The 12177-nt window shown below is 43.1% G+C and overlaps 1 protein-coding gene across 1 annotated transcript; it reads left to right on the top strand.

Moving 5' to 3' along the window:
• The first annotated feature begins 1829 nt into the window (after nt 1–1829).
• STOML3 (stomatin (EPB72)-like 3) lies at nt 1830–11393 on the top strand. The gene is given in 8 exon segments (XM_010572778.1): nt 1830–1881; nt 5274–5380; nt 6187–6259; nt 7502–7584; nt 9168–9339; nt 9342–9364; nt 10914–11065; nt 11204–11393. Coding segments are annotated over 8 exon segments (852 nt in total).
• Nucleotides 11394–12177: the final 784 nt, after the last annotated feature.

Here is a 12177-nt window from a genome sequence, read left to right as displayed (position 1 = left end):
TCTATTAGACTTCAATATGTTTTCTTCATTTATCTGATGGTATAAACAGCTGTGTAGATTGTGGCATTCAAATGGCTTGGAATAAAGTTATTTTCAACAAAACTGAGTTGCTCTTAAAAAAGGTGATGTTGGGGTAGTTTTGCATATTATGTTTTTGCTTCTGAAATAATTAAAGCACATATTTCTTCTAACTGTCCACCCTTGTTGCCCTGCTGGTAGGCATCTGTCCTGAACAGGTTTGATCTTGCAGCTCAGCATGAGAAGCCAAATAATGAAGAAAATGCTACAAATTACTTCAAATGGATATTGTTACATATTTGGAAGGGTGTTGCAATAAGTATGTCAATCCCAGTTTTGCAAGCTATTTGTACTTCCAGTTTTTACTGTGATTTAAAACATCCATTCAATGGTGTATTCTCCTCTCTGTGAAGCTGAGAAAGGATTTTCTGGGGAGCAGTCAGCTTTGAATGACCCAACTGGGGCCAATGTGATTACTGGCAGGGATGAAGACTTGACTGAAATGAAGCTGGAGCCAGATCTTCAAAGATATTCTAGATGATGGATGCCCACAGAAAACAGCCATATAATTAATGCAGCTATATGTCAAACTCATAAATTACATATGAAAAGCCACCTCTCATTTTTTCCTCAAATAACAAGCAACAGATTTGTGTCCTTTGAGAAGGCTGCTCTCTGCTGCTGCAGCCTTCAGAAATGGCCTAGTCTGAAATGCTATGCTTGGTTTGATTGTCAGTATTAAAAACTGTTTTGTGAAAAATATTCTTATTTGGGGGAAAATTTTAAGACTTTGGAGCTGAAATGCTTCTACTGTGGTTTTTAGGTTATCTAGCACAACAGGGTTCAACCTATAGTGATGGACAGTACCAAGAAGTGTGTGATGAGATATTCTACACAGAATGGGGATGTCACCTGGAGAATTATTTATGTTGCTAGTGTTTGAGATCTGAACAGTAGCTGAGTCCCATAATATTAAGAGGTGTACAGCAGAGGAACAGTATTCAATCCATACCCTCTGGCTTTATAGAATCATGGAATCATTTAGGTTGGAAAAGACCTTTAAGATCATAGAGTCCAACCGTTAACCTAGCACTGTCAAGTCCGTCACTAACCATGTCCCTAAGCAAGCACATCTACTCGTCTTTTAAATACCTCCAGGGATGGTGATGGAACCACTTCCCTGGGCAGCCTGTTCCAATGCTTGATAACTCTTTTGGTGAAGAAATTTTTCTTGATATCCAGTCTAAACCTCCCCTGGTGCAACTTCAGGCCATTTCCTCTCGTCCTATCCCTTGTTACTTGGGAGAAGAGACTGATACCCACCTCACTACAGCCTCCTTTCAGGTAGTTGTAGAGAGCAATAAGGTCTCCCCTCAGTCTCCTTTCCTCCAGACTAAACAACCCCAGTTCCCTCAGCTGGTCCTCATAGGACTTGTTTTCTCTTTATCTTGTCTTTCTGTCTTGTCTTGTTCTTGTTTTTTCTCTCTGGTGACAGATATTACTGATTAATGGAAATAATTTCCAGCTTGGATTTTGTGGGGTATAAAACCAGCTGGGTGAAGTGCATCCCCAGCTAGAAGATGGCCACAGAAGACCATGGAGTTACATCAGAGACAACCCTGATCCGCAAGACTTTGTTTCTGTAATCCCCTCCTCACCAGGGTAACTAACTCCCAGAGGGCTCTCATACAAGTGGGGATTTCTCCTTCTCTCACCCTGCCTCTCTCTTCAGCGCTTTGCATGAGCACTGTGCAGTCTCAAGGTATGCTGCTGTCTTGTCTGTGAGGGGATCAGAGCTTCCCTCGAATGGGATGGATCCCAAGAGAGAGGTGCCCAAGAAAAACAACATGGAGCATCTAATTGGTAAGCCTTGCTTTGTGTATATGTGTGGTTTTTTTCTCATAATAAAAAGGAGCAAAACTAACCAAACAAAAAAAGTACATTTGATCCCAGGCGTTCATCATGTCTCCCACGTAGGCTGGAGAGGAAAATGCAGACTCTGCCACTGTGAGTGACAGAGCAAATTGCCTCCTATTGCCCTGCCACCATGCGTCAGCATCTACCTTCCAGCAAAATGACCCCAGGGACTAAAATCCCTGATTCAGCTATTGATATGCTTCTGTATGTAGGGATGAAGTGGAAAGGTTAAAATATGAGTTAGTTAGGGAAGGTGGAAGAATTTTTCAGCCCTAGAAAGACAGTTGATGTGTTTGGACTGGCGTGATGAACAGTTGGTGCTCTCCAAGCAAGGGAACCGATGCCAAACCAAGTTGTTACTGGCAATGTGTGCTGTTTTTACCATTGTGTCTGGCCATAAGTATGGATGGTGTGGTGGGACAAGCCTGTGTCTTGGCAGGATTGATTTGGGTGCATGTAGAAAGCAGGAGGGTATATAGTGGTTACAAGAGGCTGAGTCTATTCCATCTCTTTGTTGCTGTAGGAGACCTGGGAGATTTTTGCCTGCAGTTATATTCTTCACAAGACAACTTGGACATGAGCTTTTCATTTGCTTTTCAAGTTTGACACCCACATCGTGATTTTGTGTATCAAGTGTGTTCGTGATGTACCGTGATGAGTGCATGAAGAAAAAATGAAGTGAATCTTATGAGTGTCTTGAAGCTTTTCCTCAACTGCCGATTGATGAGCTTTCACATTTTGCAGTGCATTGCAGCTCCTGGTTTGCTCTGGACTGTAGACCCAAGTGAGTTTTTTTGGTGGTTACAACTCTTGTAATCTATATACAGGCATGGCAAAATCAGATCACTGATATGTTGGGTTGTGACTGATGCTTATTCACTATTGTGCTTTTCTAGAGTCTTCCATTTGTCTTGTGGTTAAACGGTTTGAAAATTTGGGGTAATCGGAGAACAGTTGTGGTGGGTTTTGGGAAGCTAAGTCAGGATTCACTGTTAAGAAGGCATGCTTTTCATATCCTGCTTTTCTCATTGGAATCTACATTTTTACCTGGCATCAGGATCTCTAGGACAGTTCTCATGGAGAAGGATTCAGTTGTACTTTGTTAAGTTTTGGATGTATGCTTTTTGCCCATAGTGGCGATAAGTGATATCTTGGCCCCCTACCTCTTCTCAGCTGCTCAAATATCAATCTGCAGAGTGTGGGCATTTGTTCCCAGCTATTCCCCCCCCCGTCTGTGGAGTGTGTCATTCCTACCGGGTATCTTCACAGTGGTCTCAGGTGGGCGATGGCAGATGATGCTACAATCCAAAATTGTTTTCAAGCAGGTTCTTCATAACCAAGTTTGGCACTGGAGAAAAAGATCTTCAGGCATTTTCCTGTAAGCTAATAATTTAGGTGAAATAGAGAGAGTGTAAAGCATTGAGTTCCAGTGAACAAAACATCCTTCCATGATTAATTTCCCCAAGTTTTGGATTAAGAATTATGAATGATGCCCATTCCATGAGTTTCCTTGATCTCTTTCCACTGATTAAAAGACACTTAACTGCTGGTGCTTCGTGTACCTGTTGTAGCCTGACACACCACTAGTGTTAACATGAAATACACTGTGTGGCAAACAAGCAGCAGTGAAAGCATTGAAGATTTTCACATTAAATCTTAAAAGTCCTGTCTTTATACACATGGCCTTAAGGTTTGCATGGTAATTTACTGAGGAGAGCTCCTCAAATCATTCTTACCATCGATGGCAGAATGGCTGATGATACCTCATGAAACAACCAGGGCTTTCAAATAACAGTTTGTTGGAAAGGATCAGAAGAAAAGCTGGGCTCCTGGTGCAGCAATTCTGTGCCCAGCTCTCAGGGAGTAGGATGGGTAAAACTGTGAGCAACAAAGGGCTTGTTTGTAACACCCAGGTTTGCAGTTAACATTGCCAGCAGGTGCAGTCCAGCTATGCACAGGGGTACCCAAGAGAGGAAGGAGCTGCAGGAGGGCTATGTTGTGTCTCCTTCTCCGGGGCTGCTGGGGGTTTTATGACAAACCTGTCAGTCCTGATCCGCTGGTCTGTTTGTTAGCTTGTGTCTTACAGATCAGGTAGCCTCATGCTGTTTCACTGTGGTGACAAGTTTTTTCTCACAGAGTATAAAATCAGTAGTTTTCTATTTATCAGTTTCTATCTGCATATGAATTTTATTTGATGTCAGAAATTCCTAGTGCTACCCTAGACCTTTGAAGCAGCATATTCAAAACACCCTGCATCTTTCCATCAGCATGGGGGAGGTTCTCTGAGGAGACCTCTGAGCCTTCATCCCTCTCTCCTGCCTCTTCCCCTTGTGTTGGGAACATAGGCTGTGGTGTTCAGCTTCCTGTCTGCTGATGCTCATGCTTGCAAAAATCCTCTTCTGGCCCAGATGTGGCAGCCGGGCAGCCCTTGGGGCTACTCCAGCCCGCATGCCTGCTGCTTCTGCTTTTCCCGTGACTCTCCTGATCCAAGGCATTTCTGCATTTAGCAAAATTCAGTTGACCTTGCAGCACTCTGTCCTGATGGCAGGACTGTCCTGTTTTCACTCCTTGCTCTCTTCTGTGCCTCTTCTTTGAGGACCTCAGCAGCTCCACCTGCCCTTCTCTTCAAAGGGCAGCTGCTCCTTGATCACCTTTTCCTTGCAAAGAGCCTCCCAAACTTTTAGTACTTGAACAACAACTTACTACTGCCTTGCTTCAGACACTAAAATAATGAAATTATTTTGATATATTTTGATTTTATTATAATGAAATAATGAAATTTCATTATAGTGAAATTTTGGGATGAGACAAGCTGAATGCAGTGAGAGAATGCTCAAAATGCATGGGCGTGTATCTTGACAAACACTGATTTTGAAGTTTATGGCCCAGTGGATGAACTGGTCCATCCATATTCCTCAAAATGTTCATCTAAAGACAGCAGGAGTTCTCTCATTTTCCTTAATACCTGTTCCATACAAACTAAATTTTTTGCCCCAGCCATGGCACACTGACAGAGATTCATATCCATGGATATTCCACCCAGTGATTTATTTCTCCTTAACAGCCCCCAGCTTTGGCAATGCCTTTCATTTTTCCTCTTTCTTTCCTGTTACAAAATGTACTTTCTGAACCTTTTAACCTTTTGGGCAGAAAGGCCGTAAGGTTGGATATTTGGTTAGGCCTTTTGTGGTTTTCTGTGAGCGATGGGAGGGAGGAAGAAGGAGTGAGGCTCTGTGGACTTTGCAGTCCCTCATGATTGCACTGGGCTAGGTCTACATCCCTCAGGCAACTCTTCAAAATTTGCCTTCATTGCTCTTCTTCCTTATTTTTTTTTATAGCTGACAGGCAGGAAGGAATTGGTGTCTGTGGCTGGATCCTGGTTTCCCTTTCATTCCTCCTGGTCCTTATTACCTTTCTGATTTCCATCTGGGCATGTATCAAGCTAGTGCTCTATTATCATCGCTGTTACTTATCTTTATTGATTTATTGATTTTGTTAAGACAAGGCACTTCACATTCACTTTTTGGAAATCATAAGGGCTTGTAGTGAAGATGTGATCTGGGACCGAGATCCATGTTCTTCCACTGACTTTCTGTACCACCACAACTTACTCATTTAATTTCTTCCAATCTCAACTTCCATCATCAGTTAAAATTCCCTGCTTTACAACACTGGGAGAATAAATCTACAAACTTTTCTGCAGAACTCATACCGGATGCTGCCAACACTAGTGATTAACATGAGTGCATGGGAACATGGGTCCCTGCACTGAGTGACTGTATAACCTAAACCCACAAAATGCCCCTTCAAGATACGGGCATAAGGTGATTAATTTAAAGCAATTTTTAGGGATGAGTTACCAGGGTGATTGCCCTGAACACCAGGCCTTGAGCAGTCCTGATACACTAACCAAAGTAGTTAGCTAATCTGAGGTGAGACATACTTTGCCTACAGCTCCTCTGAGTGTAGTACTGATGTTGGGAGAGTTGTGGGTAGCCTCATTAGATCAGTGGCAACTCTTTCATACTTGATCTGTTTTGTAACCTGTTTGCAGGGCCAAGGTCTGAGTTCTTCCAGCAAAGCATAAGGTGAAGAGAAGATGTAAAATGCCTAGTGATTTGCAGCTTTCTTGGTTCCTATATTATTTGTACTTTTTTCACATTTAATATGGATGCCAAAGATTAAAAAAATCAGACCAGAGAGTGGCAATAGAATTAGTTGTAAAATTCTAAATTTAAAATATTTTCCTAGGTTATCAGAGAATATGAACGTGTTGTTTTATTTCGTCTGGGACATATACTGTCTAAGAAAGCAAAGGGACTAGGTGAATGCATGCAGTTTTATTCTGTTAAGATGCACTGGGTTTATTTTATTATGGTGCACTCTAACCACATAGAGAATTGCAGAGATCCATGAAATCCTTCTTCATAGCATTGGGGGAGATGAGATGGTCCTCTCTGCTGCAGTTCCTTTACCTGCAGGCTGTTCATTTTCTGAAGAGAAGATAAAGCCACCCCCCTGTCACAGCACAACACAGAAGGTTGAGCACCTTGATACCAGGTATGACTTTGCTGTTGAGTAGGTTGGACAACGGAAGGTTGAGCTCATGCTGCAGACACTGGCAGGGAACCAGGGAGGTTTAAATGCAGTCTTGAGGTCTGCCACAGACTTTTTTGAGTGACTGTGACCACTCTCCCTGTACCTCACTTACAGCACTGCTTGTTGCTACCAGCCCTTTAGCTGTCTTCTGCTCTGAAAATAGTAAATGTGTCAGGGCAGGGACATTCTGCATCGATACAGAGTTTGTTAGAGTCACCTAGGATCAGGTTACAAATCACAAATACAAACCGAACCCAACAACATGAGGTATTTCCATCAGTGCAGCTACCACCTCTATGCAATGAAACTGGGCAAACTGGAAGCTGAAATAAGAGGAAAAAGTCCTTTTCAAGGACTGTCCTTCCTCTTGAATAATAGCCATGTAGTCCAAACAGCAGCTAGGGCAGGTGCAGAGCTCTTCTGTGTGGCTCTGGGCACCTAAGCAAGGTGCTGAGATTAGAGTAATAGTTATGTCAAGTCTCCCTCTCCAGTGAAGGGAGAGTGGGGACTCCTTTACAGGATGTGTGAGATCTTGGGACAACGTTCCTCATGTGGGTGCTGCAGGAATCTGGACCTGGGGGATGTCTTTCCTGGGGACGCACATACTGTACTGTAAATGGCTTGTGATTTAAAAAGGGGGAACTAAACAAAAGCATGGAAGGAATTTTTGCAAAAAATCTCATGGCAGATTTGAGACCAGAACTGCAATCTGCGCATTCCTAGTCCAGAGCTCTAGCTCATTAAGCTCTAATAAATTCATATTATTTGCCAATATCTGCATTTCCCTCTGTTACTTGAAAATGCAAAACCTCACTGTTGTCACCTCCTGTAGCAGAAAGAACAGCTGTAGTAGTAAGTGGGCTCATTCCCCACCCTGTAGGTATTTCCATCTCTTTGCTTTGCACAGGGTATCTGTTGCTAGACTTAGCTTTCAGAAGTCTTTCATCTAATTACTTTTATTTTTCAGGTATGATCCTCATACTTCCATGTACAGATACATTGATCAAGGTTGATCTTAGAACAGTTACCTGTAACATTCCTCCACAAGAGGTAACTATTCTCTAGCAGCCATCTAAGACAGAAATAAAAGATAGAGCTGATTCATGACACGATCAAAAATAATGCAGGTGGTTTATAGTCTTGCAGCTGTGAGCTACCATATAGAATTTAGCTTATTTGCTGTATCTTCTGACTTCCAAACTGCTTACAGAACTTCTACTTATGAAAACCCGCAGACGCACCACTGCAGGTCAAGCAAACTCCTCTTGCTGATGTTCAGAACTGTGAGATAACAGATGGGGGTGGGGGTGGGGATAGAACTGCAGATGGGAGACAGAGAGGACAAGAGAGGAGAGGCTAAAAAATTCACAATTATAGTGTTATTCCATACATGGAAATGAAGCGATAGACTAGTGTAAGATATCCAGAAATGAATGTCCTAATAAAATCAGATCTGACGTGCAGCTCACAGTTCAAAAAAGCCTTCACTGATGTTGTAGTTGCTGCTTGAAGGTACGCACACTCTACATGTTTCTGAAAATTACATATGGGTAACAGATCTCCTTAAACTAACAGGAATTAGCAATCATCCACAAAACTCAGATCCAAGCAGGAGTGGTGGGGCGTATCTTTAGGCATTTTATTGACAAATATTGACTGAGGAATTTAATCTGAGGAATCAGTTGCTGAGCAATTCCTGTCCTCCAGATAAAGTTTTGGCTCCATGTGGCCCTAGCCCCACTGCAGTACAATGCTTCTGCTCATGAGTTGGCACTGCTGTGCCCTTCCCTACAGGAAGAGCAGAGGAAGAGATGGCCCCAGGATTGCCCATTGTGTTCCCCAGGAGCTGTTTCTTGGACCATTATCTTTCTGTAATCACAAAGAGCCTTTTCTCAGCGTGCAGGTTGCAGGGGTGCATGTGGTGGAATGAAAAATGGCTCCCCTGAAATGGGAGACTGGAAGGAAGGTGGTTGCAGTACTTGTGCTTTACAAGGCTTAGCGGCTTTTGGCAAAGCTTCTACAGTGGTTGGCAGGGCTTCTGTGAAGCATTTACTTGGAGGCTAAAGATGCTGAGGAGGGAAGAGATAGTGGAGCACCATTAGTGCTCCGCTGAGGCCAGCCGCCTGCTGAAGCACAGGGGACTTGTCTGGCAAAAGATGACACACCACCACTATGAATACTGAAATATTTTTCAGAGTTTCTTCTCACAATTTGAGCTTTGCTTTTAATTTTTGTTATAATTTGCTGGTGTTTCTTACAAATACACAGTTAAGGGGAAGCAGAACAAATCTTCCAAACTACATGCAATGTATAAAAACATTAATGGCCTTTTCTACAAGAAAGGAAGAGGATAGCCATCATTTATTATTGCAGAAGACATTAATTCAAGTTATGAGATTGACTTCCTATTGAAACAGTTGTTTAAAGGCTGTATACAACATTTTGCCCCATTTTAAACTTTGGTGATGCTGGATAGCTTCCTTGAAGTAATTTCTCGGAGGAATGACAAAGAAATCAAAAGAAATTTTTATCAGGGGCTTTTCCTCACTAAGGGGGAAAAAAATTATTCCCCTTCCTTGACAAAGGATGTCTTATTGGATCCTTCTCTAATTCTGTACATTTCTGGAATGCAGATTCTCACAAAAGATGCCATTACTACCCAAGTCAATGGGGCGGTGTACTACAGGATCCACAGTGCTGTCAGTGCCATTGCTAGCATCACTGATGTCCACTCAGCTACCTTCCTCTTGGCACAGACAACCCTAAGAAACGTTCTGGGTACACAGAGTTTGGCTCTGCTCCTGGCAAGGAGATTGCACACAGTATCCAGGTAACTCTGGCTCTCAAAATTCACTGAGAAGCATGGAGATGTGTTCAGAGGAGTAGCAAATTAGAAATAATCTTTCTTTTTTGAACAATGATAACATTTTCCTTTATGTTTTTTCAATTATGCATCTCATTGCTTAGAGTCAGAAGGAGTTATTCCAAAGGTATTTCCCCATGTTCTTGTAGAAGACTTATTTCCTATCAAAAAGCAAATAAGATTCTGAAATTATCCAGTGTCTCGAATAAATCAATTTAGTCTTTGCTCAAAGGCTGCTGCAAGTGGTGAGAAAGAAGTCTGCTTGTGGGAAGCTCTATCTTGAACAGACCCTTGATTGAGGTTTAATCAAGGCAAGGCTTGTATCTCCTGTAATAACAACTAAGAGTACAGAAGCAAGTTGTTTTATGCTTTAAAATGCCAGCTTTTTTGGTTTGTGTTTTTTTTTTTTTTTTTTTTTTTAATTTGGCAGCCAAGGAGAGAGCAGAGAAGAAATCCAACACCTGATCTGCTCTTTTCAGTCAGAGACAAGGCATAGTCAAATCAAAGAGAGATTGTACCCCTCTCCAGGCAGGAGAGCAGCCATCAGCAGAACCAGGGTCATGGTGGTGACGTGGATTGCAGTAGTGCCCAGGAGCCTAAGCCCAGAAGAGCATGCCAGTGCTGCAGGGCTGTGCTGTGTCTTTCACCCATAGTGTGCTTTTACAGCGTTGTGCTGTTTTAGGAAGTTGCTGTAGTATTACTATGTAAAAGGGAGAAGTTTGGTAAGTGCCCACCTAAAGAAAGAATGGGGATCATAATTTAGGAGGCAGTAGGGAAGCCACACAGAAGACACCAGTGTTGATGAGCAAGAGTGTCATAAAGTTGCGGTACCCGTCGTACACCCACACGTTGGATCTTGGTGCCCCTGGAGGGCCTGTCTTTCTGTTGTGCAGTGTTACGGATGCACAACTAACCAAATCCAACAGGTGTTAAAACTCAGATTTATTCTTCAGCAAAAGTTAGTTAGAAGTCCAGTAACATTTTATAAAAACACAGGCTCAATGGTGTAAAGAGAATTAATACTACATGGCTGACTTAAGAATCCCCAAGATTTAAAGTGATGGCTCAAAATGCACGTATCACTCACCCAAAAGCTGAGGCCTCTCTCCCTCGAGGAGTTACCTCGGGTGGTGCCCCGACCCGAGGGGGAATCCCCAACTGCAGACCCGCCAGACCCGCCGCTCCGAGGAGGACTGGTTCCAACATGTCCTCCGGTGGGACTCCCTTTATACTCCTGTCGAATCCCACCTGTGGGCATTTAATCCCTATTGGACAGGAGGGTCACCTCGGTGTACCTGGCACGTCTCGACTGGCCAGTTCAAATTTCAACCTGCAGCCTCCAGGGTTTCCTTCCCCTTCTCCCTCCCTGGAGAAGTTTTGTTTCCTGCTGGCAGGATGGGGGGCGGAATGTACTGCCACATGCAGGTTTGCATGCTGCCTTTCGTTCTGTCCAAGCAGCAGCGTACTCTCTGCCATCACTATGCTCTTCGTGGTGGGTTGTGTGTTTGTCCCTAAGGCTATCCTCGACAGCACCATGGAGCAGCGGGGAGTCAAAATGGCCCAAGCAGAGATCAAAGATGTCAGGATTCCCATGGCCGTGCAGAGGCCAATGGCAGCTAAAGCAGAGGCTGCTCGAGAGGCAAGAGCTAAGGTGAGATCCACAGCAATGTCTACCCCCTCAAGCTCCCGCATCCTTGTCCCAGGCATCCAAGTGCCTGTTTGTTTTCTCCTTATAGTAAAGGTGGATTTTCACCATTATGCATCACGGCACCATTTCTATTTCTGTTACTCTGCAGGTTGTGGCAGCAGAGGGAAAATGAATGCTTCTAAAGCCCTCAAGCAGGCCTCCATGGTGCTGGCTGAGTCTCCAGCAGGTCTTCAGCTGCACTACCTGCAAACTTTAACAACCTTGGCAGCAGAGAATAATTCCACCATTGTCTTTCCTCTCCCTATAAATGTGCTTGAGAGTTTGGGGCAGAAAAATAGAGGGGGATAGAGACTGCTCTGTGCTGGCTCCTTGGGCAGAGGTTTAAAGGGTTTTCTAGGAAACAAGGGGTTCCACATTACCAGAATTAAAGTACAAGCATGCCTGGGTCCTCTGTACCAAAAATAGGAGTAAAAATAGTTTAATAACCTCACATAGCTCTCACATTAGGAGACTGCATTTGCAAAGTTCAGGCGCTAAGCAGTTTCAGCATAGACTCATCTCCAAGTGAAATGGAACAAAACATGTAAAGGTGCATGTTTGACCCAATATGAAATTTTAATGGTGCTTTTACCACATTTTACAGAGTCTTGAGCGTAGCAATTATTTGGTGAATTGTCTGCTAAGCAAGAACCTCTAAGCAATTGATGTACTCCACACAGCAAAAGGGTCAGATGCTGGTATTTAACTCAAGTCCTGCTGTGGAGTGGAAAGAAGGATCTGGCCTCTAACTTTAGAGGTATTCTTTCACAACTATTAGCAGAATTACTGGATAATTGGTATGTCAGTGGAACAGCCTATTCTTTATCTTATATGAGTAAAAATTAGTACTTGCTTTACTGACCTCAGCTGGATTTTTCCATATCACTGACATTTTTATAAGCTCAGTAATAAAAGGAAGGGAATATATGCTCATGCATTACAGTCACATTTCCTAAATCTGAAAGCTGGGGCAAACCTTGAGGAAAACAAATTGTCCTATGTTAATTTAAGTGTGTGTCTTTCACTTTCAGGAGATTTCTTATCCTCCCATGCAGATGCCACGAAGCAGTGGTGCAGGTTTTCATAAAATGAG

Source organism: Haliaeetus leucocephalus, unplaced genomic scaffold (genome assembly GCF_000737465.1).
Source record: "Haliaeetus leucocephalus isolate CR32 unplaced genomic scaffold, Haliaeetus_leucocephalus-4.0 Scaffold351, whole genome shotgun sequence".
In the NCBI taxonomy this organism is placed as follows: domain Eukaryota; kingdom Metazoa; phylum Chordata; class Aves; order Accipitriformes; family Accipitridae; genus Haliaeetus; species Haliaeetus leucocephalus.
The sequence above is the reverse complement of the archived record's forward strand: the minus strand, read 5'-3'. Positions and strand labels throughout refer to the sequence as shown.